At 48.5% G+C, this 25234-nt stretch overlaps 1 protein-coding gene across 1 annotated transcript in view; it reads left to right on the forward strand.

Moving 5' to 3' along the window:
• The window catches only part of LOC119394516 (cuticlin-1), a 179815-nt gene that overhangs the window by 148626 nt on the left and 5955 nt on the right, over window positions 1–25234 (forward strand). Inside the window, exons 7-9 of the mRNA XM_037661840.2 lie at window positions 1387–1468; window positions 4158–4320; window positions 12576–12744. Coding sequence (XP_037517768.1) covers window positions 1387–1468; window positions 4158–4320; window positions 12576–12744 — 414 coding nt within the window. The remainder of the gene's footprint in view (window positions 1–1386; window positions 1469–4157; window positions 4321–12575; window positions 12745–25234) is intronic.

Consider the following 25234-nt stretch of genomic DNA (forward strand, 5'->3'; position numbering starts at 1 on the left):
TGCGTGACTTCATACCGGCATAGGAATGAAGAAACGCGTTCAATGGCTGAGCCCTGGCATATCAATAATAGTGGTAGAGCATGCGTGAACCAACCATCGATTAACCTGCATGTATCTGAATAGTTATCTCTCACGCAGACCACCACGCGTGCCGGATTGATAGGTTCGCCTATTGCTTGGGCATGCGCAGATAAGTTTCGTGCCTTCTATCATCGTGCGCTTTCGTTGTGCGCCTTTTCAGTTAGTTGGCGTTTGTGGTGTCTTGACTTCTCTTGTGTCCGTGTTTGCACGCCCGGTCTCTTGAACATGAATACTTATCGACGAGCTCAGTTCTCTGTTATTTTAAGTTCTAGGAAAGTTCGTTTCATTCTCTGGCTGCTCTCGGAAGGAAAGATGTAGAGAAAGTTCTAGTGCATGCACATGGAGAAGTAACCTGCAATACACGACGAGTGCGACATCATTTGTAAGTGGCAGGCGTGTATAGTACTCGCAGTGATGTGGAGCATGAAATACCTCATCAAAGGTCACACGGTGCCTTACGCCTAAGACGACTCGAAAGCCGTCTTCTTGTACCCCCGAATTTTTCTGCACTAAACGTGTTTTGCAATGCCTCTAGCGTCGGAAGATTTCTGCACCTCCTCACCTGGTTTACACTGCCTCCGGCATCGTCCCACTTTTCAACACGCGATGACTTCATCATGTCACGTGATGTTACGTGACGCAAGGAAGGAAAAAACTAGGAAGGAACGTCACGTGATCTGGCGCCGTCCCTCCCGGCCAGTGCGGGGTGCCTCCTGGGTAGGACTATGTTCCCGCAGCGCCCACGGCAGGCGCAACCAAAACGAGCCCACCAATAGTAGCGCCTGCCTATCGCGTGACCAGGGCCTATTTATAACTTTTTAAAAATTTGATGACTAGGTTACAATATTGTCACATGACGCTCCCTTCCAGTTTTTTTTCCTTCCTCCATGGACGGCATCATGCCGTAATCTCTGATCACGTGACGTTTTTGTGTCGTTCGTGTTGACGCCAATGTAGACGGTCCCTTTTCGCGTCTGATGAGGCATATAAGGTTTTCGCCTTAAAAGAACGGCGGCGGAAAGACCTAGGAGATTAACTGGATTGTGCGTTTAAAGCAAAGACCCTTGCGGCGCTGATTCTAATAACATCACAATGAGCGCCATATATCAGCAGCCCTAGAAAGCCAAGTTTGAGATTGGGCTAGTCGGTAATCCATCTTGAACAACCAGTGCAGAACGGACAAGGGACAAGAAAGGGAACAGAGACGAGCGCTGCAAAAAAATTGAAAAGAAGAAAGAAAACCTAGAAAGCCCACACAAAGCGAACATGCCGACAAGGCGTTAACTATTGCATTGCCTTTTGCAGAAACCTACGGCATGCGTGTTACGAACTGCCTCGTGCGCGACGGTCTCAACTGGGGCGAGCAGCCACTGATCAACAACGAAGGGTGAGTTGAACATTGCGGCAACGTTACTACGAACATCTGCTACGGCTTTCGTTATTTGCCACATTATATCTTTCATAACAAAGAATTTGAAGGCAAACCCCCCGAATGAGTTGACGTACGTATTTGAAGAAACGTTTTGGTGAAAATTGAACGAGGACACAAAGGACGGACGCCAACTTCTAAGTGATTTTATTCCACAGTGGAAAGAAGATTTTATAGCACAGTCAATACACATGCTCATGTGCACGCGCGTCACAGTTTTTTTTTCTTTTCTTAACAATAACGAACCGCAAGGTGCTGCTGAGAAAACTTAGCTCTTTATCTCGAAGTGATAGTGCAGCCGTGCTAACGCAGGCGCCGCCCCTTTGCCTTATGAATACGCCTCTATCCCTTCTCTCTCTGTTTTTTTTTTTTTTTTGCTCTGTTGCTTCACTGAGCTTGAGGTAGCATCCATACACCTTGCAATGCGTTGCCAGCAGGCTGCCGAATCCCTTTTTTACATTGAGACGGTGTTGTCTAGCCCTATCGTTAAAACACTGCCCGGTGTGGCCTATATTCTTTCCGCAACTGAATAGAATAAGGTACATAACCCCAGCTGCGCACTCACTGAATACAGTTGCAGGCTTTGTGGGACACACCTTCTGCTTCTTTTTGCTCATCATGGCGCACACAGCAGACAGTTTACATGGCGTTGACATTGCGATGCGGACACCATGACGGGAGGCAACCTAAAAGCGAGTGAATGCGAGCCAGTTGGTAAGAATCCATAGTTAACCATCCATAGTTAACAATAAACCATCAGTTGGCAGTCAGCGCTAGCCATGTGTTCTTTCTTGTCCGCGTCTTCTTCGCGCTGTTTTTAACTATAGGGAGGCAACCCTTTTGAGATTGTGTGATATAGCATGAATGTAAGGGACCACTTTCACCGGCGTTTTTTTTTTCTTGACTTTTTTCCCCCTGTACACCGTCTTTGTGCGCGTCATCTGCTCCAAGGCGGTCTCAAAAACACTGGAAATCAAATTCGAAGGGTATCGAGCTTCCCTTATTCTGCTGAGCTCTACTCCGACGCTTGCTGTCACTTCATGAACGCACGATTCTTGAAGAGCTGCTTTCAAGCATGTGGCTTCGCCACGGTGGTCCAGTAGTTACGGCGCTCGACTGCAGACCCGAAGGTCGCGGGATCGAATCCCGGCAGCGGCGGCTGCATTTTCTATGGAGGCGACAATGTTTGAGGCCCGTGTACTTAGATTAATTATAATTTCAAGCACGCGGTTACTATGCTTTTTATAACTTTCGTTTTGAAGAGCTGCTTTCAAGCACGCTGTTAGTACGCTTCTTTTAGGGGCGAAGCTCCTTAAGGCGGCACCCGTTCGTCCCTCGTAGTCGTAGTCGTAGTAGTCGTAGTCGTAGTGCGTAACCAGTCTTACGCTTTGACCTCCAAGGTGGTGCCGGTGGGAGAATTTTCCTGTGCGTTGTTGAACAATAAAAAATTCGCAGCGTGCGCGTTAACTAAAAGCCGAATTCTTCTGTCTCTCATTCCCCATTAGCAGCCATTGGCATGTTCCAGTAGGAAACGTTAGTAGAAGTAGAAGTGTAAGTGTTAACTAAAAGCCGACTTCTTCTGTCTCTCATTCCCATTAGCAGCCATTGTTTACCTCCAAGGTAGTGCCTGGTGAGATTTCTCCTGTGCGTGATTAAACAATAAAAATTTTGTTCAAAACGCCGTTGATTGATGAAATAAACCAACGAAAGACGCCAGATATTTTGTAAAAGCAAAACGAAAGAACGCCAGATGTTTCTAAAGCAAAACGAAAAGACGCCAGCTGCTTAACGAAAGACGCCAGATGTTTTCTAAAGCAATGGTTTTCTAAACAATGAAAATTCACAGCGTACATGTAAAATTAAAGTGAGCTGCAAGTCGTCATAACTCATCGAACCTTTAGTATAAACGCGTCCGATCTCACGTCGGTGATGATGTACTGGGCAGAATTCACGGAAGATTCACGGTTTACCGATGAACCTCCGCTGCTTCGCCCACTCATCATCATTCACTCCGTGGATATGCTGTGATTTTTTGTAACTTTCGAATGGGCACTTTGATAAGGTAATAGAACTTTCGTGCCGCGGGGATTGTACGCCCAACAAATGTGCGCTACGGAACTGAAGAAAACTATGTCTAAAATTGTAATGCACCTTCGTGCGGCAGTTCGAATGTGAATCTTAGCCCTTCTGATTCTTGAAGAAGCATCATCTGCACTGCATTAAGCTCCTGAGTGGCCGAACTTGTAGAAACTAAAAAATCGCCCACGTAACGGTATACCATGACCACGGGACCTTTCACTGAGCCAGCTGGAAATGCGTTTGTCAACATGGGACCGGAACACATCACCTAAAGCTAACGAAGAACCACTGCAAATCCCTGCTCGTTGTACGTAAAATTTGTTGTCATAGGCGACAGATGTTGAAGTTACGTAAAATTCTAAGAGTGATAGAAACCTGTCGCTGGTGATGCCCGCCTGGTCATGAAAGCGCTTTTGTTTTGGTGAAGCCCGTGTAGCAAGTGCGAGAGCGGCTGTCTCACACTGTTCGGCTCATTGAAGGCTGCATGCAAGAGCATTCAGAATTCGCCGCTATCTAATTTCCTAGATTGGCAACAAACACCGCTTGACATCATTGCATTGTTTGGCAGATGTCCCGTGGACAGCGAGATCCTGGGCCCGTTCGAGTACACGATGAACAAGACCCGCGCTTCGGTCACCTTCCAGGCGCACAAGTTCCCCTACACTTCGTCCGTCTACTACCAGTGCAACGTGCGACTGTGCCTCAAGTCCAGCGGTGGCTGCGATGACGTGGTGTGTGTGCCTTCGGGTCCATTCCGTGGTAGACGCAACTTCGGTCTGTCTTTTCATGGTTTCAACTATCAAAAGTTGGCTCTGTGATGAGGTCAGTCGACAGGCAGAGGATAAAGAAGAGAAAAAAGGAAAGAGCATCAGTGACCTAAAATATACGGTATATAAAAAAAAAGCTTACAGGAATTCTTTCGCCATCACAGTGCATGGAGGTTGTACAAGTGTTATGTTTTCTTCTCAAACCGGAGAACCCACCGACTTCCTTGGAACGAGAAAAAAAAATCGGAATTTTCTACTAGTTGTGGTATAGTATATAATATGGTACACTAGAATTGCTTCTTGGTCTTGTTGGTGTTTGCTGAAGGACATATTTATTATGCCAAACTGAGACACCACAATCTTGTGCTGTCCTAATTTGCGGCAATTAAACACGTCCTTCAAGGAACATATGGCATTATCGCAACAAGGACCACTGACGAAACTGCTAGTTGGAGGCCGTTGAGAATCTGAGACCACCTTCGGAAAGGGAAAAATAGACAGTCACCCGTTTGTAGCACGAAGCCACGAGGAAATCCATACGGATTTCTCAGAAATAAAACTTCTTAGTTGCCGAAAAATCCGTCCTCGTCCGGGGTTCGAATCCGGGAGCAACGCCTTTCCGGGGCGGTCGCTTTACAAAACTGAGCTAATCGGGAAGCTAGGCATTGACAGCGCGAGGGCGAATGCATAGGCAAACTCGAAGAACATGTACTTCATGATATTATTGCAAATGAGTTCTGCGGAAGCCCGCAAGGTGGCGGAAGGGTTAAGGAAGGGCAAATTGACAACCGACTAAGAAGCTTTCTTTCCGAGAAATCCGTAGAGATTTCCTTGTGGCTTCGTGCTACAAACGGGTGACTAAATTTTCCTTTTGCTAACCCTTCCGCCCCCTTGCGGGATTCCGCAGAACTCATTTGCAATGAAACCACCTCCGTCGACTTCAAAATGTTTGGTTCAAATATAACAAGATGTGGCAAAAATATTGGCTGTATAGGGTACGGCACGCGCAGCCAATGCTAAAATTTGGCATTTGCCTAGATTGTCATAGAGCGAGCCCAACCTGAAGCTGTCTCATCTTATTACTCCGTCAACCTGCCACAATGACGCGGAATTGCGCTTAGAGATCAGGCAAGATGCGGCGGACAGTATGTTATTAGACAGTCGAGAGTATGGCGCACAAGATGATACATAATCAATGGATGGGGACAGGACATCGACCTGTTTAGAGGTAATTTAAACAGTTTCCTTTGGTTGCTGCCTTGGTCTCTACCATGAACACGTCATCTCTCTCTCTCTTTGTGTGTGTGTGTGTGTTACAGCGGAGCCGTAAGTGGAACACGTGCTAGATTTATGGCGTCAGGGCTAGAAACGCGACGGGAAGGCGACGCGCGTCTGGCCGTGTTTTCTCACGGTTCGAGCGGGGAACGCGGTGCGACAGCCACGCGAGCCTCGCAGAGCTATTTTGTAATATGGATGGATGCGTGAATGCTGTTAGCGAGGCTTGGGCTAAAGCCGCCACCTCACTGTGTAAGACGTCGACAAAATTACACCTCTTTTGGAAACGCGCCAAATGGGACGGCAGTAGCAACGGTGCAACGGCGCGTTGCCGAAGGTATTCGCAGAGGCTATGCATCACTTCCCTCTGTCGCTCCCAGACGGCGACACCACCCCGCAAACCAAGAGCACTGTGAGAGGAAAGTGTGAAAGGTAAAAGAAACGTTCGTGAACCCCCTGCGTGTGTCACCGTGGCACAGTCTTTGCAACTAACAAAGCAATGTTCTATTAGGCAGTTTTAGAATAGCGTGCGCAAGCTTTGCGTTAGTGTTTGCCGCAACTGCGCATGCTTTGTGCGCAAACTTCTTGCGGGCCCCCGTTAAGTGACGGAAATAGCGGTCGACCGCAAGGACCGCTAACTTAGCATATGCTATTCTAAACCTGCCTATTGTCTCCGGCACATCACATAGATGGCAGTTAAAAGAAGAAACACAGATACCTTTTCCTTTTTACCATGTTTTTATCGGCAGTGTATCAGAATGAAGTTTATAGAAGCATGTTTCAACACGAAAATGTTTCATGCCGAGAGCACTGATTTTTGGGCTAGGTGATTTTCCATCACCGATCACTTAAGCGCGCACAAACAAGGACAAAGGGAGGTGACGAGAACACAAGCGCTTACTTCCAACTGACATTTATTTTAGAAAATGCATAATATGAACTCTTTTCTTCATGACGTCACAAAATCCTAGTGCTGATATTAAGTGAACGTGCTGAGAAACTGTGTTTCTTTAGACGACAAGATAATGGATGGTGCGCTTACGCATGACTGACCCGTCTTTGCAATCAAAACCGCCTCTATTATCTCCCTCACATCTTGGCTTCTATTTCTAGGTACCACCCTACACAAATCATTCAATGGTTTACAAGTCCTTCCATTCTTCAACCCACACTCATGACAGTGCACCGACAGACTGCCGTCACGATAGTTCCCCACCTTCCTCTTGTGTTCCATGAGTCTTCGGTTCAGACACCGACCAGTCTGGCCGATGTTGCTGAAGCCGCGTGATAATGGGACCTCGTATACTACTTCTGATGCACACGTTACAAATGGGTCCCGATGCTTGACTGTGCATGGCTCTTCCCTTTTCTTAAATGGGTTCGTCATTTAGCAAAGCCGTTCCAGCTTCTCTGGAGCGGATAGCACCACTCTGATTTTGTTCCGGTTGTCAATCTTCTTTAGGCGGTGAGATGTGTTATGCATGTACGGAATGACAACGGTGCGGATTCTATTTCTTTCTTGAGACTAGTTTCCGTTCCTTGATTGTTTCTTCAGCTTCCCCTCAGCCACAGATACAAGAACAGTTCTTGTATCTGTGGCTCAGCGCAGGCGAATCAATGCCTCGTGGTTCGAACAGCCACGGCCGCTCGATAAAAAAAAAAAGAGGAAAAAGAAAAAAGGCGCGGCCCCGTTCGTGCCAAGAAAACAGCGGGAGCTGCTTAGTTGAAAGTATTGCCGCTGTGGCGCCACAAGACGGATCCTACCAAGGTGGTTAAAGAACGGGCGAGTGTCTTTGTGTTGCGGGTTTTCTTGTGTTACGGGTTTTTTTGAAGAGCCTCGAACTCTTGGCACATATTATTTGCGATGATATCATCAACACTCCTCTGGATACACTAATTTCTACGGAAACAACGATATCTTATTTCATCGTGTGCACTTCTAACGCCATTCAGTGTCGCACGGAAACTCATGGTACCCGATGCTGACATCCTTTGTTGTCGTTCAAGGACACCAACGCAGCGGCTCCCCAGCATGGCCATATATGGCGGAATACAACGTCTCGCGCACGCCACAACGAAAGCTTTTTGTCTTTTTTTTTTTTTTTTGTAAATGCGCGTGGCTGTATGTCTACTAGCGCCAACGCGGACGGAACTGTCAACACAGCGTTCCCGCTCGTGCCCTTGTTTCAGCGCGACGCAACAAGCCACACTTTTTTTGTTGTTGTTGCGCGGCCTTGGAACAGCCAGAGTGCTTTAATATTTCTCGTGGTCAAGAAACTTCGCCGTCACGCTACGGTTCAGCTTCATACGCTGCCCAAAGCTGTCGCAACGCGGCGCCACTGAGCCACAGAGGGCATCGCTCGCGTGCCGAAACGCTTGCGCGGTGCGACACGAGCTGATGGTTCTGGTGCTTTCTGTGCATCTGCTGCATTATTTTTTGACACAGGCAGGCTTGGCCTGACGGTCCCCACGTGGGAGTCGCCCGCTGCGCGCTGAGGCGTGCCTTGCAGGACCTTGATAAAGTTTTTCAACCAACCAACCAACAGCTGAAGTGTAGGTGTGAAACGACGGTGCCGAACACGTTTTGCGTGCCGGCGGGCGGGTTCCGTTTACAAGAGAACGACAAAAAGGCGCGTTTGGTTTACCGAGTAACAAGGATCAGCGCGAGATATGAAAGTGGGCCGTACCGCTACTAGACAGTGGTGATTCCAATCTTAAATCGATGTGCACGCGTATGTGCTTGAAATATATTGATGGCTCGGACATTTTCGCTGCTTTCCGATTCCACTTCAGTGGCCTAAATCTTCTGCATCAGTAGCATTGCATCGGTGAAAAATTTATAGCTGGCGAAGCACCTCATTTTCTTGGTCATTAGACGAAGTCATTCTACAGAACCAGCCCTGACAGTAATGATTTATTGATCTGCTCTTAGAATACTCCTCACAGTTTAACAGAAAATTGAACAGCCGTGCTGGATGAAAAATCGGCTCTCTGCGAAATCAATAAATCGCAATTTTTTACCAATAAATTTCGGTGCGAGAGCTCGGATGCTTGCCTCTTTTTACAAGTGGCACCACTGGCGCATTGTTGCGAGTGCGCAGTTTTTAATTTTAGACAAATATTAACACCTTCGTGACCGCGGAAAAATCGGTTGTGTTTAGGTAGTCCAGGAAATATTTTTTTCTTTCCACAGAAATTGATTGATGATGAAGTGTAGGGTATCAAATGCTAAAGAAAGAGTTGGTATTTCCAAAAGTGTTAATTTCAGACTACAGATATATATTGAATATTTTGAAAAAATTATCAAAACAAGAAAACTAACAAATAGAAAAAAATTCATAAAAACATCGATGCTACTCTTCACAGCGTGAACATAAAAAAAAATAAAAATATTCTTCCTGAACACAAAGCCCTTATACAATAATACTGAAAATATAAGCTCTGTAAGTGCAAAGGTTATTTACATACGTACAAAAATATAAGAACTAGTACCTATCATGCCACCGCGCGAAGCAGTTTCTCGAAGCGGTGAAACAAAGGTTGGCTACACATGTCTCGCAGATTTTTTTTTTTTTCTGTTAAACTTTTCTTTCTGCGTAGCATAGTTTGCAGTTGTGGTATTTTTCAATTTTTTGTGGTTGGTGCTGGGCACCCTGAAGTACCTGCCAAACCCATAATTAGTGCCCCCATTTGACCACTTTGTCCCTCATGCACTTCGTATTACCATACTGATCTTCAGATTTCACCATTTTCTCATCCACGGAAAGGTTCCGACGCGGTTGAAGAAATAGCACGGATGAATCGTTCATGTGTTGCAGTAGAGAAGACACGTGGTGAAACTCCGCGTGGGTTGCGACGGTCGTCTTCTCCAGGTCAGAGACACTCAAGAGGGCAAGCAATGCCTCGAACTTTTTCCGTGGCATCACTGGCGGTGGAAGAAAGCGTGGAAATATGTGGCGTTGACTCCAATAGCAATATAGGCGCAGGATTTGGATGATTCGTGCAGGTCCGACGAACATGCGCATCTCCTCCTCAGTGACCTCCCTCCAGGATCCGTTCGTCTCACTGTGCTTTGGCTTTTCGAAAATGTGGTGCATCCACTCAAACTTATTTGTGTGGTTGCATATCTCTCTGACGACTTCTGTAGCGAAAAACAACACGAAGAAGCCGCCGCGCCGCACTCCGGAGCATTATGTCAAGGTCCACTTCGTGCCGTCTTCGCGGAGAGAACTCCTCTCTTTCTGCAGCCGGCGCCAAATGCTCCCGCCTGAAAAATGTTGACACCTTGCAGATAAGAGCTGTGATCTTTAGTACGCACCGGATACGTTTATATCAACGCGCGGCCCGAGGAGAGAGCGAAACTTACCGGCGGATACCTGCTGATGTTCCGAGGCGGTTTTACGCACTATCGCTGTCCGTACTGAAGTCTATCGAATCGAAGTCGTCTTCCGTTTCTGTGCTGCTACCATCATCCAGAGATTGACGCTCACCTTCATCGTAATGCGTAGAAATTCGCCGTTTTCGTGGAGCACCAGCCAGCGACGTTGACGCCATAACCGAAACCACGAGTGCGAAAGAGCTTTAAAAATCCCCCCGTAGCGGAAAAAAGATACTCAAAAGCGAAATTGATAAAATACTGCCTCTCTTAACACTTCAAATGGCGTTAGCTGCCCAGAAGCGCTCATCAGAATTCATCAATAACATACTCTCGATAGGATTGGGCTGGTAATGAGAGTGTTAAAAAGTGGAACATATTGAATCGTCGAGACTAAGGGCGCTCAACAGACCACGGCGGCCGCGTTTCGCTCGGAGTGAAAAAAAGGAAGAAAAAAATTACCGTGTACTATCATTTGGTTAAAAACCTTAGTTGATCAAAAATGAATGTGGAGTCTCCCAGTCCGCCGTGCCTCGTGATCATATGATCATTACGACGCTTCAAGTTCAGAATTTTTCTCTCTTCTAGGCTCAAACCACCGCGAGCTGCACGTTTTGAGCGGCGACTCTTTTCACCCGGGTGCTCATTTGAAGTCTTACGACGCACTGAGGCACTCATTTACTCATGTTGTCGAAAGTAGCTACCTATTGCAAATCCCGCAAGATGGCGGAAAGGGCAAATTGACAGCCACCTGATGCGCAGCACAAAGCTACGAGGCAATCCAAACGAATTCCTCAGCAAGAAAGCTTCTTAGTTGACGGAAAATTCGTGCTAATCTGAGTATCGAACCCGGGACCAACGCCTTTCCCGTGCGGTCGCTCTACCAATTGATCGAACTAGGTTGCTAGCAACTGGCAGTGCGAGGACGAGTAAATCGACAACTCGAAGCTCACGTACACTGCGTCCCGTTTTTCGTCAATTAAGAAGCTTCTTGAGAAATCCGTTTGGATTGCCTAGTAGCTTTGTGCTACAAATGAGGCGGCTGTCAATTTTCCCTGTCGTCTGTGAAGACGACAGCTGTCTTACCGTCATAACACTTTAACACGAAAGTGTTTTATGTCGGGGTCCACCGCGGCTCCAATGACGTATATTCGTCACGGATATGACGTTGTAAAATATACACTAACAGATGCCAAAGAAAAAAAGCTAGAAAAAGTTCCGTCGCCGGGAGTCGAACCTACGACCCCTCGCTCAGCAGCGCGCGGTGCGAAACCACTCGGCCACAAAGCGTACGTTCTTTAGCTTACTAACGGCGAGCTATGTATATACACCGTTTGCCGTTTGCGGTACTCGGTGGCTTCAGCGTGTTCTTGTTATCACTAGCGAGATGGCGCGAAGAGCGCGGAGGGCGCGCTTTAAATGTCGTCGCCCCTCGCGCTGCGATGCGAGCGCGCCTCTACAGGGGTTGTCTCTCTAGCGTGGGCTTATGTCGAGATGGGGGCGGTCTGTACGCCTTGTGCTTTCATCGTAAGTTTCCGTTGACGTTACAGAGAGCACGAAGGTCACTTCCCTCGCTACAGAGGCCACGTTTCCTAAAGGAGCGCGCTGCTCACACAAAGAAGTAACAATTGCGACAGTTGCTAGTTCGTGCTCGTCCTGTATATGTTGTTTTCGTGCGTCCTTTCTCCTTTAGAGCGCGCTGCAAGTTCGAGCTGCTTGCCGTTTTTCGTGTGACATTACAATTTGTTGCTATAGCAATAATTCATTCGGCCTTGTGGCGAAACAATGCACAATAACCGCTCAACTACCCCTGTGAAGACACGTTTCACTTTTTCGTGTTATACCGATTCCTATGAAAGGGGGATCATCCATGTTTTTTCATATTTTTATAGAAAATCTGTATTGTCGAGAGAACTATGTATGTAGATATGTAATTATCGCCAAGGAAAAATTCCTGCCTGCACGATTATTGTTGGAATCGCTGTACATTGAGAAGACGCGACATGCGATAAACTGGAGACGTGGAAATCTGGCCGAAATTCACGCGCGCGCGCTACGTCATTTTTGTGATATCCTGGGACTTTCTTGTCCACTACGGGTAAACAGAAAGAAAGTAAATAAATAAATAGCAAGTAAATAAATAATTAACCTGTGCACTACACCATTCTTCAGCGCAAATCGAGGTGGAAGTGCTTTAAAAGAGCATACACTCAATTCACAAGGGACCTTATGCACCTTTTATCAAAATTCTGCGTCACCTCATTGCCGTGTGCTTCTCTAGTCATCCACATTCATAGAGTGAAATGGCTCGTGATTTATTTTTATTTCCTTTACTAAGCCCAATACCCAATAAAAGGCCCGGTAATGTATTCTTAAACAAATAATCCCGACAATAGAAGTTAGCGTCTAACCGTCGGCTATACAACATTTCCGACTGGACAAAAAGCTGCTTCGCATTCACGCGCCGGTCGGAACGCGAGACGAGGCTTCCCAACTGCCAGCTAGGAAATGTTTCTGGGAAAGCTCTTTGTCGTGGCGACTAGCTGAAAGATATGCACGTGCCTCGCAGCCTCCCGACTGCAGCGACGTTCGCCACAGTGTTCGTCGTCGACGTGACGTCGAGGCCAAGGGAGACCTGACCGCCCTGGAGAAAGCCGAGCAAGACGTGCGCGACCTCAGCATTGAGGTCTTCTCTGGCCTGTACGTCAACGAGGTTACCGACGCCGAGGACCCAGAAGGTAAGCGAGCTTTACCAAAATCAATTTGTGTGTAATGAATTTCACAGTAGATGTGTGTGTTGCGATACACTTGAAACACAGGCTAAGCAAGCGAACCAAGTCCGAGCTGCAACCCATTTTCATTAAGCAACTCTCCCTTACCTGTGTTTGAGAACACGGACCGTAAGGTTGATCATTACAAGAGAAAATTGAGGTTGCATTGTTTGAACATCGCGTTAAAACCCCATTACCGATGGAAGATTAGTCTGACGCTGCGGATTTCAATACACTTTGATTGCACTTCAATTAAAAGAGCACTGACACGAATTTTAAGTATTTTCGGGTTGTTGCTCTGAATAAGAACAGTGCTGTTGGGAACACCAAAAAGATTATTATGGTGCCCGGGAATGCATCGTATATAATTTGAATACCACTACCCTAAAAAAGCACTTTCGGTTTCAATATCGAGGGGCGGCTTCTCAGTGTCATTGCAGTGTGAAGTCACGGGGAGGCAGCAATAGGTGGATAGCAAAACGGCGCGTTGTCTGCTACGGTACTTCCGGTTCGAGGCCTATCTCTTCGCCGCTTCAAGGTGCCTGCTGTTCAGTGTATTCGGGGAGGAAACGCGCACTTCTGCGGCACGTTTCTTACCGGTTGTCCAGTGACTGTGTTCTTGGAACGTTTTGCGAATGAATACGTGATATTTCGCATTTTAGAGAAGCAAAGGAGGAGTAGAAATGGGCAAACACGGGGAACGGTGAGCGGTGGGTCTCAAGCGCAGCGTGCGAGTATAGCTTTACATTTATGCTTTAAAACACGCAGTAACATTTTGCAGAATCAGCTTCGTTTAGTGTATTCGAGCACAAAGGGTGGCTACCTCAGAACCACTCACGCATATGTGCACATGGTGCCAAATGCCAACATACGTACGCTCCCAAATCACTTAGACTTCCGACAAGAGTACGTGTATTCTGTCTGCCCGATCAAGTACGCCGATACACTATATATGCGTTGAATATTGCCACCTGGTGTTTTGAGCCAGCATGCCGTGGCAAGCCGAAAAGGCGAGGAAGACGAAGGCGAGGAGCGCTAGCCGTTGGATCGTGTCTGTCATTCGCGTCTTGCTGTTCCGGTGTTCTTGCCCCTACAATGCCTATAGCGCGTGACAAACTGGTGGTGGTGCGGTGTAATCTATGCACCGTACCCCTCCGAGTAGCAAGACGCGAATGACAGACACGATCCAACGGCTAGCGCTCCTCGCCTTCGTCTTCCTCGCCTTTTCGGCTTGCCACGCCATGCTGGCTCAAGACCTCAAGCATCATGCCGGTGGTTACTCCTGTGCACCGCGCCAGCAGAAGGATTCGACGAGAAGCCCCTGAGTTTGGACTGCTCCCAGACACCATGGCGGCTCCGACCATCCCAACCGACACCAACCAAACCGGTACGCAAGGCACAACGCCGCTTCATTGTACTTTGCTCAATCTTCGAACGCCAAATCCCTTTCACGGCGCTGCACACGAGGATGTGGAAGATTGGCTTGTTCACTACGACTTTGTTGCCGCGCACAAGTGGGACAACGCAGACAAGCTGCGGCACGCCTATTTCAGTCTCATGGAGGGCACGTGTGTTTGGTACGAGAACCGTGCAGGCATCTTAACATCGTGGGAAGACTTCAAACGTCGTCTTCTTGAGACTTATGCCAGCCCTGATCGTCGGGAGCGAGCTGAGCGTGATCTCCAGTCCCGCATACAAATGCCAAACGAAGGCGTTGCAATGTACGCCGAGGACATGACGAGTCTTTTCCGACGAGCCGATCCCAACATGGCAGAAGAGAAAAAGGTGCGGTACCTCATGCGCGGGGTGAAAAAGCAGCTGTTCGGTGGACTTGTGCGCAGTCCGCCCAAGACTGTGTCAGAATTTCTTTCTGAAGCCGTGACCATCGAGAACACTCTTCGGCACCGGGCCCCATCATACGAACGACAAGTCAACGCTGCCTCAACTACGGACTGCTTGGGAGCTTTCGGTGGTCACATGGATTGCTTCCGAGAGCTCATACGCTCAGTAATACGCGAAGAATCTCAGAAGCTGTCAGTACCCTCACCGCCCACTATCTCTCCGTTGTCCAGCGTTGTCCGAGATGAAGTCCAGCATGCCGTAAGAGAACCGTCTTTTATGAGAGAGCCTCAGTCACCGAGTGACTTCCCCCGGATGTCGTATGCTCAAGCTTTGAGGCAACGGTCACACCTGCAATGCCGCTTCACACCGCGGCCCCAGCCATGCTGCAGACAATCCAAGCGGCCCCGTATTGCAACGACCATCGACTGGCCCCGCGGAAATCGGACGTATGGCGTGCACCAGATCGACGTCCTCTCTGCTTCCACTGTGGCGAAGCTGGGCATGTATACCGACAGTGCACCTACCGGGAGCTTGGCCTACGCGGATTTTTGGCGAACTCACCGCGACCTAGGTTCGGCCAGCGGCCCCTGAAATCGAAGAGTACGTTCCCCAGCAGCGTGGATCCTCGTCATCCCTGCAACAACCTCGCTCCCCATCACCGCGGCGGTTTTCCCCTGGTCGCCGTAGCTATTCGAGCGTGGTGCAGGGTCGGTCACCCAGCCCACGCCGGGAAAACTAACCACAGCGACCTTCGGGGGCGAGACCGCTCGGACTGGACATGCTCAAGGCCCCCCATCGACGCTTACGCGAACCGACGATCCACGGACGACGACATCACCAACTGATTTCGGAAAGGTTTCCTTGGACATTCCAGTAATGATCGACGGTCGCAAAGTGAGTGCTTTAGTGGATACGGATGCGGAATATTCTATCATTATCGAAAAACTGGCCGCCCTTCTGAAGAAAGTGACGACGCCTTGGAACCTGCTGGCGGTCATATCGTCACACCACTTGGCGTTTGCACGGCACGAATACAGATTCGCGGTTGTGCCTTTGTTGTCAGCTTGAGCGTTCTCCGTCAGTGTTCTCGAGACCTAATAATTGGAATGGACTTTCTCAGAGAGTTCGGTGCTATCATCGACACTCGACAACGCCTCGTCACATTCTCGACAAAGAGTGCCACAGAAGCGAACGACACCAGCCACCATAGAGTATGTCTGCGTGTAATAGACGACGCTCTCACGATACCATCGCGCGCAAGTGTCGTGGTTAAAGTGGCGTGTGACGGATTAGCACACGGCGAAGTGGTGGCGGAAAGCAATCGTTCCCTACTCCTTTCCCACGGTGTCTGCGTAGCACGAAACCTGGTTGACCTCCGTGATGGACACTGCGAGGTGCTTGTCACAAACTTCAGCTACGCCCACCAGCACCTTTTCCCTTGTGCTGCCAATGCCTACGCCGACCGAGTAGCCGATGTCACTGAGTGTTTTCCTTCCGAGGAGATCGACACTGCTGAAGCACCTCTCCGCGGAGTCGACATAAGTCTCACTCTTCCTGGCGAAAACAAACAAAGACTGCGCGACCTGTTGCTGGAGTTCCACACCTGCTTTGTACATTCGTCGAAGATACGTATGACATCGATTACGAAACACCGTATCATCACCTACGACGACGCGCACCCTATACGGCAGCAGCCTTACCGAGTTTCACCAACCGAACAACGCGCGATTCAAACGCAGGTGAAGGAAATGCTTCAAGACGGCGTAATACAGCCCTCAAGCAGCCCGTGGTCATCGCCTGTCGTCCTGGTGAAAAAGAAGGATGGCACCCTTCGGTTTTGTGTCGATTATAGGAAACTGAATAACGTCACAAAGAAATGCGTGTACCCGTTGCCTCGGGTCGACGATTCTCTAGACAGGCTCAGGCGCGCAAAGTACTTTTCCTCAATCGACCTGAAAAGTGGCTCAAATAGAGGTCGATGAGCGGGACCGCAAAAAAACTGCTTTTGTAACTCCGGACGGCCTTTACGAATTTTGAGTGCTCCCCTTCGGCCTCTGTTCCGCTCCGGCCACATTCCAGCGAATGATGGATACCGTTCTCGCTGACCTCAAATGGAAATGTTGCCTTGTCTACCTGGATGACGTCGTCGTCTTTTCGGAAACGTTTGACGAGCACCTTCATCGCCTTCGGAGTGTTCTCGAAGCCTTTCGATCGGCTGACCTCACCCTCAAGCCTGAGAAATGCCATTTCGGCTACGAAAAGCTGAAGTTCCTCGGTCACGTTGTGAGCGCTGCTGGTGTTCGGCCTGATGCCGAGAAGACTGCTGCCGTGGCTGCTTTCCAGCCCCGGCGGAGAAGAAAGGTCTTCGACGATTTCTGGGTCTGTGTGCGTATTATCGCCGCTTTATCGAAACTTTCTCTGATTGCAGAGCCATTAATCAGACTTACGCGTGACGACGCGCCATTTCTATGGGCTGACGAACAATCCACTGCCGTTGCGGAACTGCAGCATAGATTGTCTTCTCCTCCCATACTTGGCCATTTCGATGAGGACGCTGACACAGAGGTACGCACTGACGCCAACAACATTGGTCTCGGAGCTATCTTGGTGCAAGCTCAACATGGGACCGAAAGAGTTATCACCTACGCGAGCCGCAGTTTGTCACGAGCCGAGATCAACTATTCAACGTCGGAGAAGGAGTGCCTCGCGGTAATATAGGCTATTGCGAAGTTTAGGCCTTATCTCTACGGGCGCCCATTTGAAGTTGTGACTGATCATCACTCTTTATGCTGGTTGGCTAACCTGCGAGACCCGTCTGGCCGATTAGCAAGATGGAGCCTGCGACTTCAGGAATTCGACGTCACCATCGTATACAAGTCGGGTTGAAAGCATGAAGATGCCGACACGCTGTCACGAGCCCCTCTCGAATCTGAAAGTGCAGCTGCAGAAGACGACAGCGCCTTCCTGGGGACTCTCAGCGGGGCGGATCTGATCGCTGAACAACGAACGGACGCTGAGTTAAGGCTGATCATTGATCATTTAGAAGGCGGCACCGCGTCAATTCCTCGTCCTATTTCGCGAACGTTGCCCTCATTTTGCTTACGAGAGGGCATATTATACAAAAGAAACACCGGTGTCGGCAGCAGATTTCATCTTCTAGTCGTGCCTCAAGGCCTTCGCGATGACAACCTGTTAGCTTGCCACGACGAGCCGACATCTGGCTATGTGGGCTACTCGAGGACTCTTGATCGGGTGCGACAACTATATTACTGGCCTAAACTGGCTGCTTGCGTCAAGCGCTACGTGAAAGGATGCCGCGAATGTCAGCTTCGCAAGTCGCCACCTTTACAGCCAGCAGGCCTCCTACAACCCATCGAGCCACCGCGTACGCCGTTTGATCAGGTTGGAATGGACCTCCTTGGGCCGTTTCCTTTGTCTTACTCCGGAAGCAAGTGGATCATTGTCGCAACTGATTACTTGACCCGTTACGCTGAGACGAAGGCACTACCACGCGGGACAGCATCCGCAGTCGCCCAGTTTTTCATGCATCACATTGCGATTCGTAACGGCGCCCCGTCATTCATCATCACTGACCAAGGGACAGCGTTTACGGCAAAGCTCTTGGACAACATCTTCAAGCTCAGTTACACGAACCACCGGAAGACCACTGCATACCACCCTCAGACTAATGGTTTGACAGAAAGGCTAAACAAAACGCTGGCGGACATGATCTCTATGTACGTGGATATGCAGCATAAAACGTGGGACGATCCTACCGTACGTAACGTTTGCGTACAACACCGCAACGCAGGAAACGACTCGATTCACAACATTCCGCCTCGTTTATGGTCGAGATGTTCAATTCATGCTAGACGCTATGATTCCTTATGACGACACCTCCCAGCACGGGCAGCTAGCTCCTGACGTCGAAGATTACATTCAGCGCGCAGAGGAAGCGCGTCAACTGGCCCGCGTGCACATAAGAACGCAGCAGTGTGCAGATGCACGAAGATACAACATCCACCATCGACAAGTTACAAATGAACCTGGTGACCAAGATTGGGTTTGGACTCCCAGTAAACCTCAGCGAGAAACTCCTGAGCAAGTACTTTGGACCTTACAAAGTACTAAGGTGTGTGAGCGAAGTTAACTATGAAGTTATCCCAGACGAAGGCTCAACATCGTCCCAACGCCGTGTACCGCGCACAGAGGTTGTGCATGTCGTCCGCCTAAAGACATATTTTACGCGGTGATACTCCTATTTTCGTCGTGCAGCAAACTTTCTTTTCCCTTAGCCGTTGTCAGTTAGCGCTCCAAAGAACTGTGAACTGCGTTTTTAGGGGCGAAGCTCCTTATGCCGTGGGTCTGTCCATCCTCCGTTTGTAGGTTTGTTTGTAGTAGCCACCTCTAGTTCGTGAGAAGCGCGCGTTCTGGTATGCAGTAGAAGAAGAAGACGACGTTGACTAGTGACACTCTCGTTGCGTGTTCGCCTGTGTGGCGTTCTTTCTTCTTTACTACGTCTCGTGTTTCCAACGACACCCGAAGACATTTCAGAGGTAACGCGCCATGAGGCTCCCTCTTGGCACGCTTTCTCTTTAGCTCGGAGCCGCCAGATGGAAGACAAGGCTGCGGAACGGAGGGCACGGAAGGCGGCGGCAGCGCGCGCTCGCAGACAGAGTCCTGAAGTGAGAGCCCGCGAGGCCGAAGCTGCACGTCGACGCCGCGAAGCAGATTCCGCCGTTCGAGCCCGCGAAGCCGAAGCTGCTCGACAAGCTGCACGGCTGCGGCGAGAAGACCCCGCCGTTCGAGCCCGCGAGGCCGAAGCTGCTCGACAAGCTGCACGGCTGCGGCGAGAAGACCCCGCCGTTCGAGCCCGCGAGGCCGAAGCTGCTCGAGAAGCTGCACGGCTGCGGCGCGAAGACCCCGCCGTTCGAGCCCGCGTGGCCGAAGCTGCACGGCTGCGGCGCGAATCCGATCTTCAAAATATGAAGGACCGTGAAGAGGCGAGAAAGCGCGCGTACCGGCAGGCAGAGCCCGAGGTTGTGCGAGCACGTGAAGTGGCTGCAAAACGCATCAGGCGGGTTCCAGCGGGACTTCCTTGATAACAGTTTCGGCCATAGTTGCGGTGTGTGCGACAGATTGCGGTTCTCAAACAATCTAGTCACAATATCTTCCATCAAGAAGGACCACGCTCGCGCCAATGCCATCGCCGTGCTGCAGCGCGAGTTCGCTTCGCCCCACTCATCATCATTCACCACGTGGATATGCTGCGATTTTCTTTTTTTCCTTATTGCGGACCACAGACCTCATTTTCTTTCGCGCGCATCTTCGGTATGTGTTATAACGTATTTCTTTTATTTTTTTCTCTTGTTCATTTTTTTTCCTTATCGGCCCCTTCAGTATATCTTTTGTGTGTCAGCATCGAGTCGATACTCCGTTGGGAGGAGGAATAATGCCACCTGGTGTTTTGAGCCAGCATGCCGTGGCAAGCCGAAAAGACGAGGAAGACGAAGGCGAGGAGCGCTAGCTGTTGGATCGTGTCTGTCATTCGCGTCTTGCTGTTCTTGCCCCTACAACGCCTATAGCGCGTGGCAATATACTACATTGCCTACTTTCTGTGAAATTTATGAAAACTGCTGAGCGCGTAAAAGGACAACGTACGGAACGAAAGGCCGCTCAGTTACTGGTATCGTAGTACGTAAAACGATCGAAGTTGGTTTTGAAGCAACGATAGGTATGGTGTGGCGTCTCTAGTATTTCAGAAATTTGAAAGCGTGAAGTGTCTGTACCTTTTAGTAGAACTTGAAAGGCAAGTGTATGCGCAGTGCAAAGAATTTTCAATGGGTTGATGGAAACACAATGTTCGAGTGCGCGAGGGAACGACATCTCACGTAAAGGAAGATTCAGAGGCGTAAAAGAAAAGCGACAAAACTGCGAGAGTTGTTTACGCCTAGAGCAAGACACATTTTACTGCATGTTACCATTCACTATACGAACCCGAGATGGCATCTTTGCAACACAAAAGTAAACAACTAATGTTACGTGTTAGCAACGGGAAGGCAGATTGGGCAGATATTTCATCACACTATAATGTGCCACAAATCTTTATATGCCACAAAACATGCGCGAGAACGCCCTTTGCGGCGAAGCAACATGCATGTGTCTTGAGGTGCACGCCACTTGAATGAATACATGACCATTCGCAACTTTATAACTATTCCGTAGTGATTGCACTTGTTATTCAACTGAGCTGCACATCACTGCCAAGTATTATGCAGTAATTTGTGAGAAAATGGGTTCGAGACTGCTATATGGAACACACAGAAGGCGACGGTACTAGCAACAGCGCCCATTCGGCGGCACGGCGTCTCGAACCGGAAGTCGATGCAGACGGGCGCCGTAGCCCATAATCCTTTTTGCTATCCACCTATTCGCGATGTACTAGCGGCAGATCTGCCATCAGCTCGGATGCACGTAAACAACGATGAGTGAATTGTCGTCCAGAGACCCCGACAGTGATTTCTGCGATTTAGGCTGCATACAGGATGCACAGTTCGCATACTCAGTGTAACTGTGTTGGCTCGTTGGGATAATGTCCATTGCGGTGGGGCTGGCTTGCAGATGCTCAGCGACGAAAACTTTAAAATCGAAGTATTTTATACGTGTTGTGTGACTCCGATGTGTGGAGAGCGTTAACACTGCATATCAAGGAAACGAAAAATGCCCCTTTTGCGATGTTTCAAAATCGTGTTAGTACTCCTTTAAGGCCTGTTTATCTGTCTAAGTTGTGCGGCCTAATACTAAGTTAATTAGGCCCGGTCAGACACCTTCAAAATGTGCCGAGCCAAAGGAAGACTTTAGCACTCAGGTATCTGATTTATTTATTTATTTAGTTTATTTATTTATTTACTTGTTTATTTATTTATTTTCGTTACTACAGCCTTCAATTCACACGAATTCTCTTTGCCTAGAATTAACTGGCAACGACTTCAAAAAGGTGTACTATTTACACTAACATGCATTATTTTTCGTATTATGTTGCCACGTGGCGCAATCCAAGTAGTTAATGAAACCCGCAACGGTGGGGGTTGCACAGGGGCCTGGCCCGCGACATGGCGCCAGCGTCGAAAAGGCAGCGCGTCCATCTTTGCGGTCCCCCTCGCCCTGCCGGCCCGGCAAGCAGTCACATGAACGTGATCGCGGGTGCGCGTCCGTGCGAGATTCTTGAGGTCCAACAATGGTGAACTGTGCTATATTTGGTTGCTACAAGCACTCGAAAAAAGAAGCCTGGTCATGAGAACGCGTCTGATGTCGGCTTTTAAATGCGAAGCATTTCTTCGCGAACCTCAGGCACTTTGGCCGTTTCTATCTACGTATCTATCTATCTATCTATCTATCTATCTATCTATCTATCTATCTATCTATCTATCTATCTATCTATCTATCTATCTATCTATCTATCTATCTATCTATCTATCTATCTATCTATCTATCTATCTATCTAGCCGCGTACGTCTCGGCGCTCTCCTGGTCGTCTCCATAACTTGTAATATGCCAAGATTGGCGTAGCAGGCGATCAGTGTATGACGAACACAATTCACTGGTCATGACATGAATAACGCAAAATACCTGTCGCGTACGTCATGAAACCCTTTCTCTCAGTCACGTGTGGCACATACCCGTACACCAGAGTTTATGTTATGCGGGTATGTGCCACAGGTGATAAAAAGTCTCAACCAACACAGTAACCGCGAACACACACATTGACATGCAAGGAAAGTGATACTATTATTAATTGTTGGGCTTTTATGTCCCAGAACTACGATATGATTATGAGAGACGCCATAGCGAAGGGCTCGGGAAGTTTTGACCATTGGGTGTTCTATAACGTGTACCGAGATCGCACAGTACACGGTCATCTAGCATTTTGCCTCCATCGAAATGAGACCGCCGCGACCGGGATCGAGCCTGCGACCTTCGTGTCAGCAGCCAAGCACCGTAACCGCTACACCACCGCGGCGGAAGTGAGGAAGCTGAAGACAGAACACCCGTGGAAGACGCTCAACTACCATCCACTCGTCCAAGTGGTCGGCAACGTGGGTAACACCCACGCTGCTGTAACACCCACGCATGCGAAGCATGCGCAGGATGGTGACTGTGGCGTAATTTTTCACATTGAGCGAAACGTTACTGAATGACGCTAGAGAAATATGGAAGTGGTATACGCACACTCATATGTTCAAGAGTAGCATATGTATTATATAACCCATTGTTTACAGTTGCGTAACGATGCCAACAGCAACATGGGTGTTACCAACACCAGACGCGGTAAGCTTATATTCTTCAATACTGGATAGCACGAATCCGAACAGGACAAAGAAAGAACACATATGCACAGGACAGGCGTTACTCGCAACTAAGCTTCATTCAGGATAGTTTCCCTAGATATATACATAGCCGAGTGCCACGCGCAGGCGCACTGCACGTACGTTACAATCACAGTTAGAGTTGTTATGCTTATACTTTTCCGTTATGACGGAGAACGCACGCACGTTTCACGAACCCGTGTGTATGTGTAGAGGGGTTCTTGACAGTTCTTGAATAAGGTCACCATCACAGTGATCAGTGAGCACCAGCAGCTGGACCGGACTTGTTAATAGGATCCGTTCGTGATCGCGGCTATGAGGAATCTAAGTGTAGTGAAGTGCGAGATATTGTGAAGCTGGTGGAAATCCTGGATGCCTCTTACGATGAAATGATCTATGATGCCTTCTGTCGTGGACGTGGCAGCGAGGTCTTTTGATGCCCTGTCCACATCCAGGCCGTCTTTCACACAGTATAAGCACCAATCATTGTTGGGTCTTGATAAATCAATGTTGAAGTCACCGGTAATAATGAGAGGCCTAGTTCTCTTAGCAGATTTATTGTAGAAAGCACTGACCCAGGTTTTTGCGTAATCCACGTGGTCCACGTTGCCGACCACTTGGACGAGTGGATGGTAGTTGAGCGTCTTCCACGGGTGTTCTGTCTTCAGCTTCCTCACTTCCGCCGCGGTGGTGTAGCGGTTACGGTGCTTGGCTGCTGACACGAAGGTCGCAGGTTCGACCCCGGTCGCGGCGGTCTCATTTCGATGGAGGCAAAATGCTAGATGACCGTGTACTGTGCGATCTCGGTACACGTTAAAGAACACCCAATGGTCAAAACTTCCCGAGCCCTTCGCTATGGCGTCTCTCATAATCATATCGTAGTTCTGGGACATAAAAGCCCAACAATTAATAATATTATCACTTTCCTTGCGTGTCAATGTGTGTGTTCGCGGTTACTGTGTTGGTTGAGACTTTTTATCACCTGGGGCACATACCCGAATAACATAAACTCTGGTGTACTGGTATGTGCCACACGTGACTGAGAGAAAGGGTTTCATGACGTACGCGACAGGTATTTTGCGTTATTCATGTCATGACCAGTGAATTGTGTTCGTCATACACTGATCGCCTGCTACGCCAATCTCGGCATATTACAAGTTATGGAGACGACCAGGAGAGCGCCGAGACGTAGGCGGCTAGATAGATAGATAGATAGATAGATAGATAGATAGATAGATAGATAGATAGATAGATAGATAGATAGATAGATAGATAGATAGATAGATAGATAGATAGATAGATAGATAGATAGATAGATAGATAGATAGATAGATAGATAGATAGATAGATAGATAGATAGATAGATAGATAGATAGATAGATAGATAGATAGATAGAAACGGCCAAAGTGCCTGAGGTTCGCTAAGAAATGCTTCGCATTTAATAAATTACTGTGCCATGCTGTCATAATGGTGAAAATAAATGGCACCAAGACCGCGCGGAACATTTAAGACGAGACCTTCTGCAATTTGTATCTCAAAATAAACACCCAAAAAAACAAACAAACGATGTAAAAATAGTCACCCTGCTTAAAAACATGTGTGCATATGAGAGAGAAGCGTTTATAAGTGAAACAACCAGCGTGGACTAATTCATGCAACAAGAGTTTGGCATGAAAACCACCTGAAAACGGGCGAGGCCATCGAAAATGGGTTTTAAGCTCGGCTTCCTCGCAAACTTGATTTTTGGGGTGAACTGCACAAGGGCAGAGGACGAAACAGCACAATGAGAACCAGTACAACGAAGGAACGTAGACCATAAGCAAGCGCTTCGTTCCTTTGGTGTCCTCGTTGTTCTCGCGCTATTTCATCCTCTGTGTTAATTTTAAACCAACTAGTCCTCATATAGTTGTTAGCAATGCACGAGGGCGGGATAAGAAAGGTGCGCTCGCGTTTGCTAACTTCGCTATTCTGTTTTTGCACATAAGTTCTCCCCAAGTTTGAGGTGGGCTGTTTTCGTGGTCCTGCGGTTTTCGGAAACAGGACAGTGCGAAGAAAAATACACGGCTGCAGTTCACTTCTTTCCACTATCATTTGAAAGCAGCAAAAAAGTCACATCGTTAAAGAGCTTGGCGCAGCTTGCACTAGTGGCGCAAGGCACAGCGGAGCTTATCGGCACCTGGCTGGCCTTTCGAAGTTTTGCTAAGTTGCGACGCTGTCGTCGCAAGCCGGCCAAAGAGCTTCAGCGGAA

The sequence above is a fragment of the Rhipicephalus sanguineus genome, chromosome 5 (genome assembly GCF_013339695.2).
Source record: "Rhipicephalus sanguineus isolate Rsan-2018 chromosome 5, BIME_Rsan_1.4, whole genome shotgun sequence".
NCBI lineage: Eukaryota > Metazoa > Arthropoda > Arachnida > Ixodida > Ixodidae > Rhipicephalus > Rhipicephalus sanguineus.